Raw genomic sequence first — 21,357 nt, 5'->3', positions numbered from 1 at the left:
CAGCCAAAGAGAGCGACGCTCGTACTCGACGATCAATCTTGGCGGGAATCCACCAACCCTTTTTTCTCCACACGAGCCAACATCCCTTCCAAACGCCTGATTTATGTGAAGGGGAGGTGGTTCTTTTTGTTGGAATTGCGTATAATAACTGGGTCGTGTCCATCTTTTTTGACAAGACAGAGATTCTGGTGTTGGTTGCTCATCATCTTGTTACGCTTGGGGCCCCAGATTTACCCCAGACTTCCCATGTCACTGGTATAAAGGTCAAACCCCTTACCAATTCTTTACTTCAAGCCGTTATTGTCATCACTTTCAAGATTGTTCAGCCGGCACAATGCCACCTCCACGGGTTGATGATGAAGCTCCATTTCAGGAGTATGGGGACAACAGTCACCGAAACTCCAGCAGCAATGGCACCCACGACGAAAAGATGGCGACCGGCGAGCGCCGGGCGTCTACAGCTGCACTCCTGCGCAACCCTTTGGTGGGGTTGAGCCGAGACCAGGTTCTAGCTGATGTTGACGCTTTTGTCGAGGAGAAGGGCCTTCAGGAGCACCGTGAGGATTTCCGCAAGGGAGCTCTCGTCGCACAAGTGAACAACCAGGCTGGCGCCTTTGAGCATATTGATATGCTCACCGAAGAAGAAAAGGCAGTCCTTCGAAAGGAAGAGACTCATCGTTGGCACCAGCCTTTTGCCCTTTACTTTCTCTGCACTCTCTGTGCGGGATCGGCTATCGTGCAGGGTATGGATCAGACAACTGTGAACGGGGCCCAGGTATGTTCCTCTCACCCATCCATTCATGGTAATGGTCTAACAAAACATAGGAATTCTACTTTATAGAATTCGAAATCAATAATGTTTGGATGAAGGGATTCACCAATGGAGCTCCCTACCTCTGCTCTGCCCTCATCGGATGCTGGACCAGTCCCATCCTCAACAAGTGGACTGGACGTCGAGGAACAATCTTTATCTCTTGCCTCATGTCTACTATTACCGGCTTCTGGATGGCTGCGTCTACATCGTAAGTTACTTCTACCTTCTGACCCAGACCATCTCTAACAGTTTAATAGGCTTGGAAACTTTCTCGCTGCTCGTTTCATGCTCGGTTTTGCCGTTGGTGCCAAATCTAGCACTACACCCGTGTACTCTGCAGAATCTACGCCCAAGAACATCCGCGGCGCACTCACAATGATGTGGCAGGCGAGTCTAATCCCGCCCGGTATCAATTACCCTCACTAACTCGTGTCTACAGATGTGGACTGCTTTTGGTATCGCGCTCGGCTTCATCGTCTGCGTAGCATTCCAAAATGTCACAATCATCGGCGGCGAAACATCACCCTGGCGCTGGATGATGGCATCGACCTCAGTGCCCCCTCTCATCGTCATGCTTCAAGTCTACTTCTGCCCCGAAAGTCCCCGCTGGTACATGGAAAAGGGCCGTTTTGACAAGGCCTACCGCTCAGTGAGGCGGCTGCGCTTCTCTGGTGTCCAGGCTGCGCGAGACATGTACTATGCCTACAAGCTGCTTGAGATTGAGCGTGGTGAGCGAGAGGGACGGAACTTGCTCAAGGAGTTCTTTACTGTTCGTCGTAATCGACGCGCTGCTCAGAGTGCGTGGTTCACAATGGTAAGTTTACTGAACAAGCCTCCTTTATTGAGCATTTTCTAACATTCCTCGCTTCAGTTCATGCAGCAGTTCTGTGGTGTGAACGTTATCGCATACTACTCAACCAGAATCTTCCAAAACGCCAGCTACACTCTGTCTGAGGCTCTCCTCGTGTCTATGGGCGGCGGTATCATCAATTTCCTGTTTGCCATCCCAGCAATTTACACGATTGATACCTTTGGCCGCCGCAATCTGCTACTGGTCACCTTCCCTCTCATGGCAGCATGTCTCTTCTTCACCGCCGGGACATTCAAGATCGACGAGGGCAATGACTACAGTCAAGCTCGAATTGGCTGCATCACCACGGGACTGTATCTATTCATGGCCGTCTACTCGCCTGGTCTAGGTCCAGTACCCTTCACGTACAGCGCGGAGGCATTCCCTCTTCACGTGCGAGACATTGGCATGGCCTCCAGCACCGCGATAACTTGGGGATTCAACTTCATCATCAGCCTTACATGGCCACCCCTGACGGAGAAGATAACAGACACTGGAGGTTTCTGTTGGTACGGAGCATGGAACGTCTTTGGCTGGGTCTTCTGCTACTTCTTCCTCCCAGAAACAAAGAACCTGACTCTGGAAGAACTCGACAACGTGTTCAACGTCACAAACCGGGAGCATGCTGGATACTACACCAGGAAGCTTCCCTGGTATTTGAAAAAGTACCTCCTCCGTCAAGATGTCCCCCCTTTCCCTCCTCTGTACGAGTTTGCGGCCAATGATGGGTATTATCCCAATGAGAAGCCGTCTACACGCCACGCAGAGAACTACACTACCAGGACAAACTCTGAGGACGACCAAGTCCTAGCTGGGCGCAACTAGATGAACTGCCTGAGATTAAAAGGCTGGCCACCAGCAATGTGTTCTCACATGAGTTCTGACATGTATTTGTACCAATGAGGGCCAGTGGGCTAAAATGCTCCGGCCAGGAGGATTGAACTTTGGACTGGCGCTATCTCGAGGCTGATTCATTGACCCACGGAGTTATTGCATATACTCTGGGATAACTAATTATGATAGTGAATGAGACAAGTCATTACAACTTCTACCGCTCCTTATTTCCGTTGATCAATTGTCGTAAATCAAAGCTGGCTTCGCAAAGATTGGTCGCAATTCCATCTGTTGATCACACCTCTGCATCTGGAATTTTATATAGCACTCAAATGAGAAAAGGGTACACACCTGAAAAGTCTATCAGGGTGAGAATAGTTTTATCTTTCAAAATTCTTTGTTACCTGGGCTTGTGGGACCACCCTTGAAGGCTATGTTGGGAAGGATGAGGCTATGCAGGAGGGTACAAGGCGGAGCAAGCGGTGGAACAACGCACAAGAGCTGCGATTCGTGTAGAGGTAAATGATATGAACTAAATAACAGCCTTTTATCGAAACTGTCTAAACAAATAACTGGTCCATCGATTGTCAGTGTACGCTGATGCATCATAGCGCTAAGTGGGCTCACAGCGTCGGCTCACAGCGTCGGCTCATGAATCTCCCGAGATCGCTAAACTTGGGCGCTTACAACTCAAGGGACTGTATCTTAAAACGTCACATAGGAGCGAATCAATGTGATTGATCTGCTGTGGCGTGAAACCAGGCGGCTGCAGGTTGGCCGAGGGCAGGAGTAGCAGGGATCTTTCAGCTGTGTGAATCCTTCAACAGCACTGCCTGTCAGACATGTCGCACAACCTTGAGAACCGACTCGTACAACTTCTGGTCTTAAAATGCTCTATCTAGCTCCTGCAAATTGCACACGACTGTGCAAGAATCTCTCAGCTCCCGTGTGGTGAGGTCTACCACCATCTACCACTTCATCTCAGCGTCTGAGACCTGCGTCGTCTCATGGCTCAACTAATCCAAAAACCCAACTGATGAATAACCAACCTCCTCAAAATTCATCAATGGCACCTCTAAAAGTGTCAGTCGACATTGTCGAATCTGAGAGAGCTCCAGAGGTTTCAACTCCATTTCTACCCGATGAGGAAGCCAAGCAAAAAACAACATTAAGACGAATTCGCGACTCATCTCGAAATATCGCACGCCTCTTCAAACAAGCGTTTCAGCAAGCATGGCGCGACCTTCGAGATGCGAGACCGAAAAAGTGGTACACTCTGCGGTGGCTAGCATTTCTCTCCGTCTTGTGGAGCTGCGCGTTGATTGTCCTCATCGTTTGCTTTGCTCTGCTCTCTGCTGGCAAGTTTGGCTTCGAGGACAGCTCATGCCATCCAGATGGCGAGTTTAGTCCTTTTCGAAACAGCTTCAATTGGTGGGCGCTCAAGGGGACATTTCAAATTACCCTGAAGGTCGGGAATTTTGATTTTGCGACGGCCAAGATTATCGACGTGATATGGGATCTCGTGAGTCTTTGAATGAAAGTTGGGCCTGGAGACGGCTGACAGCTGATGTTCTTAGGTGGTTGGTCGAGGAGGGCAGACGATACTCACTCTGATATCATGGCGGGCATTCTCCGACTATCTTGCTGTTTCAATCATAACCAAGCCTGCTACCTACACGACTGTGTGGCTTCTGAGATTTCAGACAGATCCGTCCTTCGTCTCCATCATGAGCCTCCTACATCAATTTGTCTTCCGACGGGGCTTGGCTTCGAGAACTGCCATGTCCTTCATGGTCGCAGCAGCTCTGCTGATTCTAGCTTTTCCCACCGTTGCCAGTTCAATGACTGGATACACAACCGTCAATAAAGCTTACATCGAGGTACCGGAGACTGGTCTCGTTGAGTTTTCGGCGACTTACCCAGCGGCATATGTCATCCACGACGGTTCAAGGATTGGTCTACAGGATGAATACCTAGTGCGTCTGGTGGACTGTATGCGACCCCTGTGAATAGTCCAAAAGAGATAAGCTGACCCTGATTAGATTCTTCCGGGGACCCGATGATAGACGATGAGTCGTATCTTCCGGAATCCTATTGTCGAGACTGGGAAACAAAAGAAAAAGCAGGACGGGGGTGTTCACTGCAATACGACGTTGCAAACCGTAAGACTCGTCGGAAAGATGGATCCTCCCAAATCTAACCTGAGGGAATAGATGTTCAAGAATATGGATGGTCAGCCACGAGCAATAAAGATGACCAAATCAACGCCACCTTCAACAGCACGTTAAAACTTCGAGGCGGACCACTCAACATATCGCCCTATTACATACCCTACCACCTCTGGTTTTACTACAACTGGTCTGACCCTAACAACCTTACTGAGGGGAGAGACTCGAAGGCGTCAATTAGCCAGGCAAAGGACAAGAAAAGGCTTGTGTACGATGTTTCAGGGAAACCGTTTAATCTTACGGAACTGGAGAAAGCGGGAAACTGTTCACCAGTTCCAGACGTAAGTGTTCTCGCCCATCTGGTGTTGCAAAAGCTAATCGGGCTGTATCCTAGCGATTCCAGTGGGGTTTCTCGTTCCTTCAAGTCCTTGCTCTGTCGATATTTCTCCTACTCTGGACCTTTGGTATTGCCATCATGTGGACGAAAGCCCACATGACGCTAAAGTTGAACGGGTGCTCTACACATTCAGCAGGATGGAAGTCGCTTCTCGAATATGCGAGCGCCATAGAAGCCGAACTCAAAGAAGCTGGTATCGACCACCGGAGTCTCGACGATGACCAACTTGACGAGAAGATTCAATCCGTACTTCATGGTGGAACAGTCTCGTCTTCGGATATTCTCACCAAAGGGATCTACAGCCTACGGCACGACGCGGGCCAGGGCATATTTGCTTTCTTGCCTCATGTTGCGCAATGGATAGGCAGAGAAAAGTGGTGGTTCCTCGCCCTCATCTTTTGGCTCCCGGCCTGCCTAGCCAGGACCAAGTACAAATACTTCCTTGATGAAGCAGTGTTGATGGGCATCTACGGAGCGTCCATGGCTGCGTTTGGGGCAGTGGTCGCGTCTAGTGCAGGTGTGAACATGAAGCAGAGATTAGTGCTGTTATTTTGTTTTGGACTGACTGCTGTCTTGTTTTATGTCGCTGTTTACTTGCTTTGCATGATACCTGGTGTTCTGCTTGGGGTTCGAGCGGCGCAGTTTGGGTCAAAGACGGGGAGCAAGATTGTCTTGTTCTCGTTACCGTTCATTGTCAACCTTATCATAGCTGTGGTGTGTTTTCTTCGATAAGTTTGAACAAAAATGTCAAGATGGTTGTCGATCGCACCATCCGAGCCTCGGTCTTGATCACATCATGTGTCGAGAGCCTTCTACCATTGGCCTTTTTTAACACCCATCAAAACTCGTGCTCGGACAGGTGAACAATTTAAACCCCCGATTTTGCAGAGGCATCTCTACCTTTGCAGTCCTCAATCCCGACTATCGATGCCAAAAACCGGTCTAGGCCCGCCCCTAGCGGAGGAACTCATCTCCAGCGGAGGAGGCTGCGGAGCAATATCCCGCCGACTCATGGGCCGGTCGCTGCTTTGGGTAAATAGGCCATTTCACCTACGGAGACGGGCCTCGGCACGATTTTAATGGTCGGGACGTGTTTTTTGATCCGTAATTCCATGTTGAATCTCAATAAATATTGTTGGCTTTGCCCCTTCTAACAAGGTCTCGACATCTATGATCTAGGTATCTAAACGTTCACACCAACACACAATCATGATGGCGCAATCACCACTCTCAGAGCCACTAACGCTGCCCTGCGGCTTGACCTTGCCAAACCGACTAGTCAAAGCGGCCCTCGCCGAGCAAATGGCCGACTGTCAACAGCTTCCCACACCAGCTCAATTCACCCGAACGTACGGCGCATGGGCAGATGGAGGTTGGGGCATGATTATGACGGGTAACGTCCAAATTAACGAAGAGTTCCTCGGAAGCCCCAATGACGCGGCTATGAACGGAAGTATCGCGGAGGAGAAGGTTATCGCGGCCTACAAGGGGTTAGCTGATGCTTGTCGACGGGCAGGGACACCAGCGATCATGCAGATTAATCACCCTGGTCGGCAGTCCCCGTTAAGAGCTGGAACAAAGTCATTTTGGACCAAGAATCTTGCTCCGAGTGCTGTGCCCTTGGACATGGGCTCGGATTTGGTGTCAAGGTTGGCGAGCTGTGTCGTCTTTGGCACCCCCAAGAAGATGACTCTCGAGGACATCCAAACAGTCATCCAGCGCTTCGCCAACGCGGCAAGGATTGCTGCTGCCGCTGGATTCGACGGAGTAGAAATCCATGCTGCTCACGGATACCTGCTTGCACAGTTCCTATCAGCAAAGACTAACCTCCGAACCGATGCTTATGGCGGATCAGTGACAGCCAGGGCAAAGATTGTTACGGACATCATCAAGGCTGTTCGCGCTGTCGTGCCCACAAACTTCTGCGTTGGCCTCAAGTTCAACTCTGCCGACCATCAATCTCCTACAGAGTTGCAAGAGTGTCTTGAGCAGACTGCTTTCATTGCCGAAGCTGGCCTGGACTTTTTGGAGGTCAGCGGAGGAAGCTACGAGAACCCAACAGTAAGATTTACTCTTCCGAGTCTGGAACAAACGGGGTTGAAGCTGACACAGATGGCAGATGATTATGGGAACTGAGGAAATTGCAAAGTCAGAGAAGACGGCAGCAAGAGAATCCTTCTTCCTAGAGTTTGCCCGCGAAATGAGAGCCAAGCTTCCAGACATGCCACTCATGGTAACTGGAGGCTTCCGCACTCGTCTAGGCATGGAAGCAGCTCTAAAGGAAGGAGCCTGTGACCTCATCGGCATTGGAAGACCATCAGTCCTAAACCCCTCTCTTCCAGTCAACACCATCTTAAACGCCGAGGTCAGCGATGAAGACGCCAAGTTGTACGCACGCAGAGTACATGCTCCTTGGCTTCTGAAGAAGTTTGCGCCTAGATCAGTTGGTGCGGGCGTTGAAAGCGTAAGTTGATAAATCCTTGAAGTTGTGAGTAGTGCTGACTCTTGATTAGGCTTGGTATAGTAAGCAGATGCAACAGATGGAGAGAAAGTGAGGGAGAGGTTGGACCCTATCAAGCAGTACACTATTTCATATGTCATGTAACATTAGAAGTAAATAATTAGAATCTAGAACTTAGATTCGTTCGGAACAGAACACACGAAGAATTCAAAGCATTACTTAAACTTGGTTACAAGTGAAGTTGCAGTCGATAAGAATATTGACTCAGTCGCGCATGGCCATTGACTCGAGATGTCTACCAAACGATAACAAGAGTAATACTCTTCCTCTTGACACAAGTTAGTAGGCATAAAAGAGCCTCTCCTCGTTGTTCTCCCGTCTGATCTTGCGGTTCTCACGAATCAACATCCACCTCATAAGCCAAGCCAACAACGCCGAAGCAGCAGAAAACGCAGCACTGCTCGACATGGCAATGGTATACCTAGGTTGATCCGACTGGGGCCACAGATACTGCAAGAGTTAGCATCTTCTCTGTAGATGAAACTTTGAAACTTACAGGCGTGTAAATGGGACCTAGCGAGGCGATTGTGTTCACTATAGCGAGGGAGATGGCCTTCTTTTCCTTGGTTTGGCCGCATGTGCTAGAGACCCAACCGAGGATGACGCTGTTGCAGGCGTAGACGCCACTTGCAAAGGCGCACATTGCAAAGTAGCGGGCACCTACGTTCATGGTGGTGCAAGCAAGGATGAAGCCAAAGACGGCAATGAGTTTGGCCACAGTGATGTGCCAAGTCCTCTCATTCATTCGACCTATTCAGCTGTCAGCATAATGGCTTCGTGTGTTGGGTTTTCAAAACCTACCAGAGTTGGCAGCCCATGCAATGCATACAATTCCCGAGATGATATACGGCGGACAAGTCAGAGCAAGAGTGACATTCCGACCAAAGCCCAACGTGCCCACGATGGTTGGGAAAAAGTTCTTGAAATTGCTGGCGGCCATATGAAAATGTTGCATGAAGATGAGAACCCAGAGCCGAGGGTCCCGGCAGGCGTCGATGAGGCCAGCCCAAGTTGTCGTGTTGGTTTTGATCTGCACCGTGTCGGCCGCGACTCGCGAGTGGGCTAGTTCCCTCTCTTCCTCGGAGAGCCAGCGGGTGTTGATGGGTTCGTCTGGGAGGATCCAAGCTGACGTGACCGAGATGACAAAGGTGATTATGCCTTGGAGTATGAAGAGTCATCGCCACCCAGAAAGGCCTGCTACGCCGCTCATCTCAAAGACTCCTATGGCTATGAGCCCGGCAAATGCCGTTCCGCAGATGTTGGCTGTGAAGAGGATCGAGATTCGAGTGGCAATTTCCTTGCGAGTATAGAAAATCGAGAGCATGTAGAGGGCGCCGGGGTAAAAGGGGGCTTCGGTAATGCCGAGGAAGAAACGAGTGAGGAGGAGGCCCTTGAAGTCCTTTGCGATGGCGGTGAGGGTGCTCACGACAGCCCAGAGTGCCATGGCTCCGGACATGAAGAGGGAGGGTCGAAGACGAGTCATGAGCATGTCTGAGATATGTCAGCGAGGGTACAGTTATGGGAAGAACGGGTGATGAACTTGATGGAATCTGCCCGAGGATATATCCCACAAAGAGGATAGAAACACATGTCTGATACTCTGTGGAAGAGAGGTTAAGCTCTTCCTCCAAGTTATCCAGCCTAGCGACGGTGATGGCATTTCGATCGAGATAGTTGAACCAATACATGATCCAGAGCATGGGAAGGATGACCCAATCCAGCTTGCGAACAAGCCTGATCTCGGCTGGGTTGGTCTTGCTGCGAGCGCCTGTGCCATCTCTCGCTGCAGAAGCATGGCTTTCATGCTTCTCCAGATGATGGCACTGGCCCTTCTCCTCATCGTGAGCCAGCTTGTCAGCACGTGGAGCCTCAGACATGTTGGTTTGTCTGTGTATAATGCAATAGAAAATGTAGAGGAAGTGTTGAGTCTGATGAAGATGCCTCCATTGCTGGGAGGCGATCCGTCTTGATATAGGTCCCGAGGAGTAGCCAGTGGCCATATCCAGAGTCCAGATTACCCCGGACTACCCCGCGTTGCGCTAGTGATGCCGGCTGGACCAAGGGGTTCCCCGCCTAGAAACAAGGTTCACGCATTTTGGCTTGCTCGTCACGCTCGATGCAGGTCGCCCAGACTCCCAGAGCTTGGTCCAGCCCTGAGGCATTGGGAGGTCTTCTCTCGGTCAAAGCAATAGAATTCCTACTCAGCATATCGAATGAAATGGTCTCAGGAAACTCCAAGAAACCCAGTTACTTATCTCGTGTAACCATTCCTGCAAAGCCCGTCGCCTGAGGAACATCCACGAAATTGGTTTCAAGACATAGACAACCTCACGCAGGTCAGCCCCATCTTCTCGCTCATCAATCTAGACTAGACTGTTGCCCCTGCACCATCAACTCCTTTCCAACAAGGATCCAATCACCAACCAAGCGCCATAGTACGAGCCGTGGTTGCCGTCGGTGTCGTTCCGGCTAAGGGCGGACTCACCCGGACCGGAGTGGATACCCATGGCCCGGAGAACATACCGGCTGAGAGAAGCGTGTTTACCAAGCCATTTCCCCGAACTTGCCATTGCATACGTAGTTAGCGGGTCATGGGGGTGAAGTAGATTGGATGAATTATCCTAAGACGGCTAAGAGGAGCTCTCTCCCTACCACCCCAAGTCAAACTACTCCGGGCCCAGACCAGGGAGGCTCCAGAGGAAGTTGAGAGAATCAATATCCAACCCCAGGGACAGCTGGTCACACCCTCCTCCAAATGGTGCGATGCTAGAATCAAACGGAAGCGAGACCCAGGTGTCCCCCGCGTCAAAGCCCACAAAGCCGAGGTCATCTTCAGATGTGCCCATCGTTGCCATGTACCCTTCTGCCCCCTCCGTTTCGTTCTCACCAGCACTGTTAGAAGGCAGAGTCCGAGCATGTTGCTCACCAGCACCCTGTCCTCGGCTCGCGGTAAGATGAGCTCGGAACTGGGCAGTATGCTTCTCTATCAGGGCTGCATACCTCAACGCAAAATCCATGTCATCGGGAGGGGATGAATTCAGCGTAGAAGTGCACTGATCCAAGACATACAAAGCATCGTTCACATCAGTGTGTGTAGAACCGACACTCAACGCCTTGAGGAGAAACACAGATGAGCTAATGACGCTGATCTTTACGCGGGCTGGTGCGTAGGGAAGTTGGGCTTTAAAGTCACTCATGGTTGCGATGCGCAGCAACTTTTTGCTGTCCGAGATGACCTCCTGCAAGAACCTGGCATCCTTTGGAGTTATGAATGCAGATAGGACCTCGTCTGGGTCTGTGTTGGTGGTTGTGAAGCCAGCGGATGATGCTCGTGCGATTACTGCTTGGATTGAGATGGCTCCGGTGCAAGCTTTGAGGTGATGATACTCGATGAGAAGCGAGTCTCTGAGCGGCTCGTTTATATCTAACCGTTTGATTAGCTCACGGAACAATGGCCATCCGAACTACTCCTACCTTTGCACACAGAGTCGTATTTCTGCTGCCATTTCGACAAAGATGCTGCAAAGTGCTCCAAAAGGTCGGCATAATGATCACCTAGAACCTGACTCTGAAGATGTGCAGCAGATTGAAAGAACATGGACGACGCCGTGCGTGATAGTTGAGTCAGTTCCAGGCTCAAATCCATGTAGGCCATCCAAGATCGATGAGCGGGCTCGTCCGGGTTCTGCATTGGCAGCCGCGAAGCAGTAACAGCTATGCTCTCGGGAAACACGGAAGGGTAGCCCAACCTCGTCGCCGTCTGTGTCAAGTAGACGTATAGAAGCTTTTGTGCCCTAAGACTGCGGATTACTTGCAGTTCTGTTGACCTCGAAGCTTCGGGTCTTTGACTTGAAATAACCCCGAGCTCGTACGCAAGGTTATTGGCCATGCCCAAGAGCATCCAAGACATTCTATTTGCCCGCTTGGCGGGCTCAAAGACGTCGTCCTTCCACCTAATAAGAGGAGCCTCGTCATTCATCCTCCTACGGTTCACAGGATCATAACCAGGTGATATGAGTAGTGCATCCCAGCCATCAGTTTCCGGAGGGAAATGCAGGGCTCGGGGGTGCCAGTCCGAGATCAGCATCAGGCTCTCGACGGTCCCGATCGCTCTCGTCTTGGCTGTCGAGGTCTTTTCCTGACCGAGCAGAATCCGTTTGATGAGCATCTCGCAGTGACTCCAAAGGCGTTGGTGGATATTATGACTTCGTGAAGTACCGCCGGCTCCAGGGAGCATGAAGAATCGTGAGGCTATGGTGAGGATGGTACAGCATAGCATGGCCTCTTCGTGGATGAGGTGTGTGTGAGCTGAGTGGCTTCGAAACTGGTCGACGATGACGGGCGAAAGAGGCTGTAGTTTCTCAAAGAAGCTGTCTCTGTCAATTAAAGCCAGGTGGCAGGAAAGTTGGGACTTACAGATCCATGTACGTGACAGCTTCTTGAGCCGTGAACAAGCCCTGACGCACGAAACGACACTTGTCCCACAGGTCCAAGGTGGAATCTTCAGGCTCTGACAAGGCGGTGATCGTGAAGCCCACCCCATTGAAGCCTCCAGGTGTAATTTTTGGACCATTGGTCGGCTGGGATGGCGTTGACGCGGCGACACTGCGTTGTCGATCGACTGCATCCGACAGAATATCCAGGGCATCGTTGGTGCCCGTCACAATGCTCGATCTCACTCGGTCGTAGAGGGAATGTCCCGTGTTGTTAGGCGATTGCGAGAACCCTAAAGCATCTCCCTGGTAACCGCCTAGTGACACGTCCAGCTGCTTGGGCGACGCGCCGGGCAGCTGGACTTCAGGAAGGGGATGTTGACGAGACGTCGTCGCCGTCTCCTGCTGTGTCCATTTCGGAGGTTCACGGTGCTTTGGTCCTCTTTGGCGATGATCAAAGCGACACTCTCGATGCTCCCTCTCACACTTGTTGCACGGGGGCTTGTCCTTGACGATGCACCTCGACTTGCGAGTTCGGCACGAGACGCATGCGACATAGCTCCGCTTGAAGGAGCGTTGACTGGTAGAGGGACCGGGACTCTCCATTGTGTGGAAACAAGAAATTCTGCCAGAAAGATCGGACCTTGCCAATTCGTTGTCGGGGTCAAGATCGCAGGGAAAGAAGTTGAGGGGTCGTATCCGGAGCCGCGAGTATCCGCGTCGGTCCGGCCCCATCCGGTGGGGTCCGGTCGACATGGGAATCTCAGCAGAGGAGGAGACGCCACGACCAGTCAATCGTGTCTTTGAGACATTCCTGTACAATCATGACGTCTAAGCAGTAAGCACGGCAAATGCGGAGAGAGAACCAGGCGGCGCCGATCATCGGAGGGCCTCTCAAGCATGACGACAGCATCTCTGGTATAAAGTTGGCGACATGTGAGCCTCATACAAAGCATCAATCGGATATCATCCAAAGAAACATCACATCTCCCAGAAACTTGACCAAGAAACAACCTCGCCAACATGTCCAAGTCCATCGTCAACACCAAACCTTACCCCTTCCACTTCGAGGCAAGCCAATACCCAGCCGTCCAACCCAGCGGCAAGGGCGTTAAGGTCGACTTCTCCAACTGTCGCGGCACCACCCCATCCATCCAGGCCTCGCGGCTCAGGGCCATGATGCGCGAGGCCCACGACGACCCTTCCAAGATTGTCGCGCACGTCTGCAGCTACGATGCCCTCAGCTCGCGACTTTGTGAGGAGGCAGGGTTCCCGGTTCTCTTCCTCGCCGGATATGCCATGGCTTCTGCATTTGCGCTGCCGGATACTGGGTACATTGCTTATGGGGAGGTTGTGAATAAGATCCAGGAGGTTTCCAGAGCGACGACAATTCCTATTATCGCAGATGGTGACACGGGCTATGGCGGCCCTATGAACGTCCGTCGAACTGTTCAAGGGTAAGTCTAGACTGCGAAGCCGCGTCGAAGATCAGTGATGTTAACGGTTGGTGATAGGTTCGCGCTGGCTGGGGCGGCAGGTATCATGATTGAGGACCAGACTTGGCCAAAGCGTGAGACATCCAATAATCCCAAATACCGGACAGTAATCTAACCCACCGTGCTAGGCTGCGGTCACACCGCTGGCAAGAGTGTCGTCTCCAGAAGCGAAGCCTACGCTAGATGGCAAGCCGCCGTCGACGCCCGAAACGAAGGCCAAGACATCTGGATCCTGGCCAGAACGGACAGCCTCATCCACGGCTATGAAGAGGCCGTAACCAGAGCTCGCAAGGCCATCGAGATTGGCGTCGACGCCGTCTTCGTAGAGGCCCTTCCCGACCGAGAGTCCATGGCCCAACTGCGAAAGGATCTCAACTTTCCCGTGTTCGCCAATATCATTGAGGGAGGAAAGACGGAGAACTTGTCGGCCAAGGATCTTGCCGAGCTTGGATACTGCGGAGTAGCTTATCCTTGGACTCTGGTGGCTGCCAAGTTGAAGAGCATCCGCGAGACGCTTGAGGGTGTCAAGGGATCCTTGCTTGTCGGGAAGCCTCCGGTTGTTCTGTCTTACGGTGAAGTGTGCGAGGGGGTTGGGTTCAATAAGTATTACGAGCAGGAAGAGAAGTATCAGTATGAGGGGCGGACAAATGGAGCCAATGGTCACCAGTGGAAGTATTAAATGGGGTGTCAAAGAGATGCAGGCTTGGAAATGGAAATTGTTGAAAGAAATGTTGCAAGTTCAGGAGAACATACAGAAATATCAAGGAAACGTCATGGTCACTCCCACAAATTGCAGTGTACTGTGTTCAGGGCAGAATGTTGTTCAGGTCAAAGGCAACGGAACAACTCCTTCAGCTTTAACAGTAGACCTACTCTGAATACAAAATTGCGACCTCTTTCTACTCGAGCGGATACACGAAGTTCACTGTGAGTCTGCTTGAAACAAAGGTGCAAATTTCAATGGAACAGGTCTCTCAACTCCGGCTTTTGAAAACATCCCTCCGAAGCTGGTATCGAGTGAGGCCGATGTGCGTGGTCGGACCAAGCAGGGAACAGGAGATGCAGAAACAGTCTATCTTCTATTGTCGAGGCCAACATAACTTTTACGGTGAGACTATCATTTGCTTCATAAAGCAAGTCTCAAACTGTGCCCATATGGATCCCTTCGTAGTTGCTCCCATAGCCTTGGTTGTTGCACAGGGCCAATGCCAACTTTTACAAGAACCTAACCAGGAGACCATATTCCATGCCGACCCTCGCGTGTGGTGTCTCTAGTTGTTTGCAACACTTTTGACACCTGGAATGGTGACATACCCAGCCTCGAAGCTTCTGCAAACTCGCATTTGCGCCGTCTACCGCTCGGTCGCAGAGTTGTGAAGGCTGCAGAAATGTTAATCAGAGTGTCCCTGAGACTCCATCGGCACACATACCTGATGTCATCCTGGTCGATGACAGGCTTGTCCTCTTCTTCTTCTTGAACCTTGCGCACATTCACCGGGCCACTGTTGGACACCAGGGTGAGCTTCTTGGCATCTGAGCCTTCCTCCTCAACGTTCTTTCTCTTCTTGCCCTTGGCGCGGATCTCGCTGAGGTGCTCAAAGTAGCTCTCTGGCACATCTGTCTGGTACTTTCCACAAAAGACTCCAACTTCGAAGTCCTTGATCTGGGTCTCGCCATCGATGGCATCGAGGCAGGCGGCCTTGAGGTCATCCAGCGATTGGTAGATCAACTAGACTCGTCAGCGATGCACGTTTGTAGGCGAGAGGGGAGTTACCTCATCGGCGCCGATCTCCTTGGCGATCTCCTTCACAGTCCTATTGTGAGCAACGAGCTCTGTGTTGTTCGGTTAATACCCTTCCAGAAGCACATGTATGTGGTATACTTACGTGCGGGGTCGGCAAGATCAATGCCATACTGCAAGAAGGTGCGTTAGTCAGAGATCTTCCAGAGTTGCTACTCGCCATATTGGCAATAAACCGAGCGAATGCAGTCCGACTTACCACGTGGGGGTGTGTGATTTCGGGAGAACACGAAGCCAGGATGACCTTCTTGGCACCAGCTTCTCTGCTCATCAAAACCTAGAGGCAAAGTTAGCCACTTATCTTATCGGATAAGATGCTCCTGCCAGTCCCAGAAGAGCATATCTTGCTACTTCGCGACCAGCGGAAACAAGGTACATACAATTTCACGTGACGTGTTACCACGAACGATGGAATCATCAACGAGCAGGACAACCTTGTCCTTGAATTCGGACGCGATGGGCGACAGCTTTCGTCGAATGCCCTGTTGTCGTGCCTTTTGGCCCGGCTGTAACATTGTTAGTGCTGCCGATATAACCCCGAGGATGGTGATAAGGGATCAACAAACCATGATGAATGTTCGGAAAGTGTATCTAAAAGACTGGTCAGCCCCTGGATCCATTATCAAGCTTGGGATTTTCTTACCTGTTCCTGACAAAAGCATTGGAGAGCGGCTTCTGCAGGCGACTGGCCAGGGCAGCTGCGGATGTGTTGCTAGTCTTGTTGACGGAGATTCGTCAGTTTACCCGCTTGTGTATGGAAACCCAAACGAGCGCTTACCTCAGGAATTGGAATAACTGTTCAACGTCGATCAGTCAATGTGTCGAGGGCAGACTTGGCAAGAAAGGAGTTACTGACCAACATCAATCTCTTGGACACCCTTCTCGCCCAGCACATCCTTGACCCTCTCTGCGAGCCTCTCTCCCATGTTCTGCCGACTACGGTAGATGGAGATTCCATCTTGAGAGGAGTCAGGCCTGGAGAAATAGACCATTTCGAAAATATCGGGGGTGTACGACTTCATCTCGACAATTTGTCGGAACTGGGGGTGGCCGCCCTTCTGGATGAAAACGGCTTGTCCAGGCAGAATGTCGACAATGTTAGTAAAGCCGAGCTGGGTCAGGGCAACAGACTCGGAGGCCATGAAGTAATCCATAGTTCCATCAAGAGTGGCAGAAGGTCGGGATCCGAGGCAAAGGGGGCGGATTCCGTTCTCATCCCTGAAGAACATTAGTAACAACTCCAAAACATGCACGCAGATCAAATTACCTGAAACCGAGGACACCAAAACCAGTGATCATGGCAACACAGGCAAATCCACCCTTGCACCTCGAGTACACTTCACGGAGACCGGCGAAAATGTCGTCCACATTGGCTCGAGCCTTACCGAGCTCGTGCAGAGCGTGAGCGTAGACGTTGAGGCTATCAAGCCAAGGTCAGCATATGCTTAACACGAGCCCGCCGTAACAACATGAGCTTACAGAAGTTCTGAGTCGGAGTCGGTGTTGACATGGCGGTGGGCCTCAAGATCCAAAAAGCTACGGAGTTCCGTGCTGTTGACCAGGTTGCCGTTGACAGCCAAACTCAAACCGAAAGGGCTGTCTGTTTGAAGGGAGTATTGTCAGTACACTGAGGGTTCGCCTTGGGTTGTTCTTGGGACGGTATAACTTACTGACTGGAACATGTTAGTTTCAATTTTTCAGTGATAGGGTTGTCAGTCACTCACCGTAGAAGGGCTGGGCTTCAGAACTACAGCGGGAGCCGTCAGCAGATACTCCTTGAACAGCAACAGGAGATGCTTACGCAGAGGAAGTTCCAGCAGTAGGATACCGGACGTGAGAGATACCGGCATATCCGGGAAGTGTCTCGGGGATACGGGCGGGTTCCTGGAAGACCTTGGAGGCCAGGCCGTTGCCCTTCATCTGGTACAATCTTCCTCCCTGGCAGACTGTGATACCAGCAGCATCTTGTCCACGCTAGTACGATCATCAGCACCATGATGAGAGTGACGGAAAATTGTGGGTACTCACATGTTGAAGATAGTAGATGCTCTCGTGGAGCTCGATACCAGCCGTGGTGGCTTTGGGATCGCCGAGCTGGGTTGAGGTCAGCCAAGGGTCTCATCAGCACGAGGATGAGGGTGGAGACTAACAAGAATGGCACTGATACCACACATTGTCGCGCAGGTGTATCGATTGTAACTCGAAAGAGGGTATCACCCAAGTGGTTGCGCAAACAATGACGCCCTTGTTGATGTTGCTCAACGCAGTGACCTTTTGTTCTTGAGGCGAGATTGAGATTTTAGTGGGCACTGAAAAAAGCTGCAAGCACCGGACACCGGAGGAGGGTGGGGCAGATGGGATGCCTCAGGCCCGAACCTTTCCACGGGTTCGGCGGGTAGTCATGATTGCCTTCACCAAAACTCTTTCGACACCAAAAGTATTAAAATTAGGAGTCCAATGGTTGTCCACCCGTGGCCTATCAATATCTAGTTGATTGTTGAATAAAGACAATGGCCCGAGAATGCGAAAACGGCAATTGGGGAATTTGTGTAGGTACGCCGATGCAAGCACCCCAATTGGGTCCCTGCCGCAGGGCAAGGGCCTATCGCGCACGGCGAACACGATGGGAACCAGGATCAGAGATAGATAGCCCGAGGTCATGGACCGAAGGCGGGGTTGTCTTGGGCCAAGTTGGTTGGGGGCAGTGGCGCGCGATTAAAGAGTCATGATGGCAACCTCCAGCTCCAATGTGCGACATTCCATTAATAGCCCATACCTGCCTAATGTTCTCGGTATTATCAGTGACTTCAGTGAGCTTCGGCTCCGCTTCTTCCTTAGAGGCTTGTTTCAATACTCGAATTATCCTTCCGGCACACCCGTGATGCTCAATGGATGAGAACCGGTTGGAGACCTAGAACTGACTCGCCATCTCAACGGCCTCCGTTCGGGGGCGATTGGCCAAGGCGGCCCGGAGAATGATCCGCAGCCACCCTAGAGTGGAACACCAAAACTTGGCTGGACTCTGTCACCGCTATGGGAAAGAGGATATGAGGGTGTTCTACCATTGAGATCCATGACAAGGACGCCAAGAACATGGCCGAACAGACCTTCCAGAGTTGGATCTTTTAACCTATTGCCAGGGACGTTTTCTACCTACTTTTACATCCAGAGGACACACCGAAATCGAACACACGTTGCGATTTTTGTTGTAATGCGAGACCTCGTTTCAGTTAATGTCTCAATCCTTAGACATGGCTGAATCCTTTCTACTCTTCCAAAGTAGACATGCTGCGCCAAGGTGAGAAAAGGAGGAGTGGTAACTCCATCACTCTTCTGCCCGCCAACACCAACGAACTTTACTGGATGTAAGTCGGCCGAATTTTGGCCCTTGGAAAACGGTTACCCGAGATGTAACAAGGCTCACGGCCCCTGAAGAGTACACGTGAACTTCTGTGTATCTTCAGTCGAACATCGCACATGACACAGCCTCTGAAAGCCAGGACTTTTCCGGGCCCTCGGTTCTAGTTCGGGGAGGTGTTAATGAGCTTGTGCCATGGTCGGATGCCCCGCAAAGCCATAGATTTGATTCGACAGTCCAAACCCGGCTCGGGATGCTCAGCCTTCTGTGATCCGCAAGCGATGATCATGTCGTAACGCCTTGAGATTGATTCTTGTTCCACCTGATTGCGCTGTGGCACGTTTCTTGGTGGCTGTACTTTCGGGGACTTTTCGTCGCCACGTTTCATTCGTGAGTTGGTTTGCGTCTTGGAATCTTGGTGGGCCCTTTCCCCTCTATCCTTTGATGCCATCTGAGGGTTTGTTTGTTGCTTTTGTTGAGAATGGTGGCCTCGTTCTGTAGGGAAAGACTATTGCGGACTTGATTGTGACCAGAGAGGCTCGTTGCAGTTGTTGTGAACGGATATATAAGCCCTCGTAGGCTTCTCATTGAAACTTGAAAGTGACCAAGACATGTACAGCTATTCAGTCATCGAAATTCTATGCCCTCTTGTCATTAGCATCGTGGCCAAACCTCATCACGAAGATGTCCGATCACCTCCCACTACCCACGCCGGAGGCACCTATCGGCACGCCCTTGAGGATTCCAATGCACCCTAGGCCTCTAGAAACCAACACTCAGCCCCTCATAAACAGTGCCGCCCCTGAGGTGCCGCCTGACAAGCTCAACCGCAGCAAGCGAGGGAAAGTCCCTAGCGCGAAATGGGAGGAACACAAGGAAACCCTTTACAACCTTTATATTGTGGAAGGATTGACATTGGAGAAAACCATGGCCTTCATGGATAAGCACCATGACTTTCAAGCCTCGTGAGTTGTTCTCTATAGATATCTGACTCTGGGTACTGAGACTTGCCAGAAAGACAATGTACAGACACCGTTTCAAGTCTTGGGGGATGTTCAAGAAGTTGAGGAAGGGCGAAGTTCATAAAGATGTCGCTCGGCACCCGGAAGAGCTGCAGAACAGCGACAATGAGGTCTTGGTTTCTGCCAACAGGGCCTCTGGGACGCGAGTGCAACGCTATTTGACCAAGCACGGAGTTTCTATTCCGGAGAAAACCACCAGTGCCGTACCGGCTTCCGACGCCAATGATGTGGGCTCGCCCATGGCCATGGGAACTCCAGCGAAGGCCCCAGCAGAGAAGGCACCTTGCGCACTCCTTCTCCCGGTTGGCTTCAAAAGTCCCCTTGATGCACACCATTTCCTTCCTGGTGGGAGAATAATCGTCATCGATGGTTTTCGCGCCCTGTAAGCCGAAGTCCTCCAGAAGATTTCAGATGGGCAGCTCAACGACGCGATCTTGAGACTTCGCAGTGCATTAATCACGCTGCAAGACGTCACTAACCCATCCCAACGTAGTAGGAACAGCTTGGTATCTAGTTGATGTCTATGCCTCGATTCAAGATATCCAGGATGCAGACAAAGTCATCGACTGGATCTCCAGTGGCTACAGCCAAGAGCTGAGTCTCTTACACCCTCGAACCTTGTACCACTACCAGCGTGTCATCGAAAAGCTTGAGGCCTCTGGGCGAAGCAATGACGCTAAGTCGTTGGGATTCCGTCTCTTCACTGCGATCCGGGACAACGCCCCGCCCACCAAGATTATCTCGGTCCTTCAACCTGTGGTATCTGACGACGAGCTCGCGGGTGTTACCAATAGCCCCGAATTTCAGCGCATCTTCAGCGGGCCGTCGGACGTGGACCAAATGGACCAGCAGCTCAGGTTTGCAACCATCTGGACTTTGGCCAGGCTTCCTGGAATGCAGCTGGTGGTGCAGAAGTTGATTTCGAACTTTAAATCTCTTCCTTTGGACCTAAGAGGCCGGGAAGTAGAGGCCAGGTGCATCTACATCTGGGCTTTGGTCGATGAGAAGGCTCTCGAGACTGCCAGGTCGGAATGCCTCACCGCTCGGCACACACTGACTTCTCTGATTCTCCGCGCCGATCCACTGCATTTGACAGAGCTCATCCCACTGGCAAGAGAGCTGCAGTACCAGCACCACCTTGTGAAGGACACTTCTGGGCGCGACGCGATTGGGAGATGGATAGCGGACTTGATTCAGGACGAGATCTTGAAGCCGTTTCGGGGGATTTACGGCTAAAGCAGAAGCTTGAAACTAATACCTCACTTCACAGGCATTGGATTGAGCTACCAATGCCGCTTTAAGCAAAAAGAGGCGCTGCTTTGGTTTACTTTCGCCTACAAGGCCTCAATCAATGTATTGGGGAATGACCACCCCACCTCGATGCGGCTTGAAAGGGCGATCAAGGACCGATATTGCGATGATGGCAAAGAGATTTTCAAAGGGTTTAAGTTTTCCCGATAGTTGTTTATTGTTACTGCAAGACAAGAAGAGAGAAATTGACATCTACAACGTCATCTCCACTGTGAACCAAAAGTTGGCTGGTAAACCAAACCATTGACTCTAATAATCATCTCTGCCAGAACAGAGCATTCCACGTGCTTATATGAGCATCGGCCCGTTATAACTGACAGGGCAAGTGCCATGCCTTGGCTTAAAGATGATG

The 21,357-nt window shown here is 51.3% G+C and overlaps 7 protein-coding genes across 7 annotated transcripts; 4 read left to right on the top strand and 3 right to left on the bottom strand.

The window, feature by feature from the left end:
- Window positions 1-334: 334 nt before the first annotated feature.
- On the top strand, window positions 335-2,489 carry NCS57_00180500 (uncharacterized protein; the record flags this gene model as incomplete). Its single annotated transcript, XM_053051856.1, has 5 exons — window positions 335-775; window positions 826-1,022; window positions 1,072-1,201; window positions 1,254-1,628; window positions 1,686-2,489. 5 exons carry the CDS (start codon window positions 335-337, stop codon window positions 2,487-2,489), a joined length of 1,947 nt encoding a protein of 648 aa, XP_052920371.1.
- A 1,075-nt stretch (window positions 2,490-3,564) lies between these two features.
- On the top strand, window positions 3,565-7,618 carry NCS57_00180400 (Oxidored-FMN domain-containing protein; the record flags this gene model as incomplete). Its single annotated transcript, XM_053051855.1, has 8 exons — window positions 3,565-4,020; window positions 4,076-4,490; window positions 4,541-4,660; window positions 4,712-5,007; window positions 5,061-5,580; window positions 6,343-7,124; window positions 7,183-7,527; window positions 7,577-7,618. 8 exons carry the CDS (start codon window positions 3,565-3,567, stop codon window positions 7,616-7,618), a joined length of 2,976 nt encoding a protein of 991 aa, XP_052920370.1.
- Window positions 7,619-7,863: 245 nt separating this feature from the next.
- On the bottom strand, window positions 7,864-9,461 carry NCS57_00180300 (MFS domain-containing protein; the record flags this gene model as incomplete). Its single annotated transcript, XM_053051854.1, has 5 exons — window positions 7,864-8,034; window positions 8,081-8,334; window positions 8,386-8,742; window positions 8,791-9,075; window positions 9,125-9,461. The coding sequence occupies 5 exons, from the start codon at window positions 9,459-9,461 to the stop codon at window positions 7,864-7,866; spliced, it is 1,404 nt and encodes a 467-aa protein (XP_052920369.1).
- A 789-nt stretch (window positions 9,462-10,250) lies between these two features.
- On the bottom strand, window positions 10,251-12,623 carry NCS57_00180200 (Zn(2)-C6 fungal-type domain-containing protein; the record flags this gene model as incomplete). The annotated part of the gene is made up of 3 exons (XM_053051853.1): window positions 10,251-11,008; window positions 11,059-11,954; window positions 12,001-12,623. 3 exons carry the CDS (start codon window positions 12,621-12,623, stop codon window positions 10,251-10,253), a joined length of 2,277 nt encoding a protein of 758 aa, XP_052920368.1.
- A 417-nt stretch (window positions 12,624-13,040) lies between these two features.
- On the top strand, window positions 13,041-14,192 carry NCS57_00180100 (uncharacterized protein; the record flags this gene model as incomplete). Its single annotated transcript, XM_053051852.1, has 3 exons — window positions 13,041-13,474; window positions 13,532-13,587; window positions 13,642-14,192. 3 exons carry the CDS (start codon window positions 13,041-13,043, stop codon window positions 14,190-14,192), a joined length of 1,041 nt encoding a protein of 346 aa, XP_052920367.1.
- A 673-nt stretch (window positions 14,193-14,865) lies between these two features.
- Window positions 14,866-17,488, bottom strand: NCS57_00180000 (Amidophosphoribosyltransferase; the record flags this gene model as incomplete). The annotated part of the gene is made up of 16 exons (XM_053051851.1): window positions 14,866-14,893; window positions 14,944-15,242; window positions 15,288-15,346; window positions 15,400-15,427; window positions 15,514-15,591; window positions 15,695-15,820; window positions 15,881-15,905; window positions 15,958-16,031; window positions 16,093-16,109; window positions 16,171-16,532; window positions 16,582-16,734; window positions 16,794-16,914; window positions 17,039-17,061; window positions 17,116-17,288; window positions 17,343-17,408; window positions 17,465-17,488. 16 exons carry the CDS (start codon window positions 17,486-17,488, stop codon window positions 14,866-14,868), a joined length of 1,656 nt encoding a protein of 551 aa, XP_052920366.1.
- A 1,868-nt stretch (window positions 17,489-19,356) lies between these two features.
- On the top strand, window positions 19,357-20,930 carry NCS57_00179900 (Clr5 domain-containing protein; the record flags this gene model as incomplete). Its single annotated transcript, XM_053051850.1, has 3 exons — window positions 19,357-19,637; window positions 19,687-20,039; window positions 20,188-20,930. The coding sequence occupies 3 exons, from the start codon at window positions 19,357-19,359 to the stop codon at window positions 20,928-20,930; spliced, it is 1,377 nt and encodes a 458-aa protein (XP_052920365.1).
- Window positions 20,931-21,357: the final 427 nt, after the last annotated feature.

The sequence above is a fragment of the Fusarium keratoplasticum genome, chromosome 1, assembly GCF_025433545.1.
Source record: "Fusarium keratoplasticum isolate Fu6.1 chromosome 1, whole genome shotgun sequence".
In the NCBI taxonomy this organism is placed as follows: domain Eukaryota; kingdom Fungi; phylum Ascomycota; class Sordariomycetes; order Hypocreales; family Nectriaceae; genus Fusarium; species Fusarium keratoplasticum.
The sequence above is the reverse complement of the archived record's forward strand: the minus strand, read 5'-3'. Positions and strand labels throughout refer to the sequence as shown.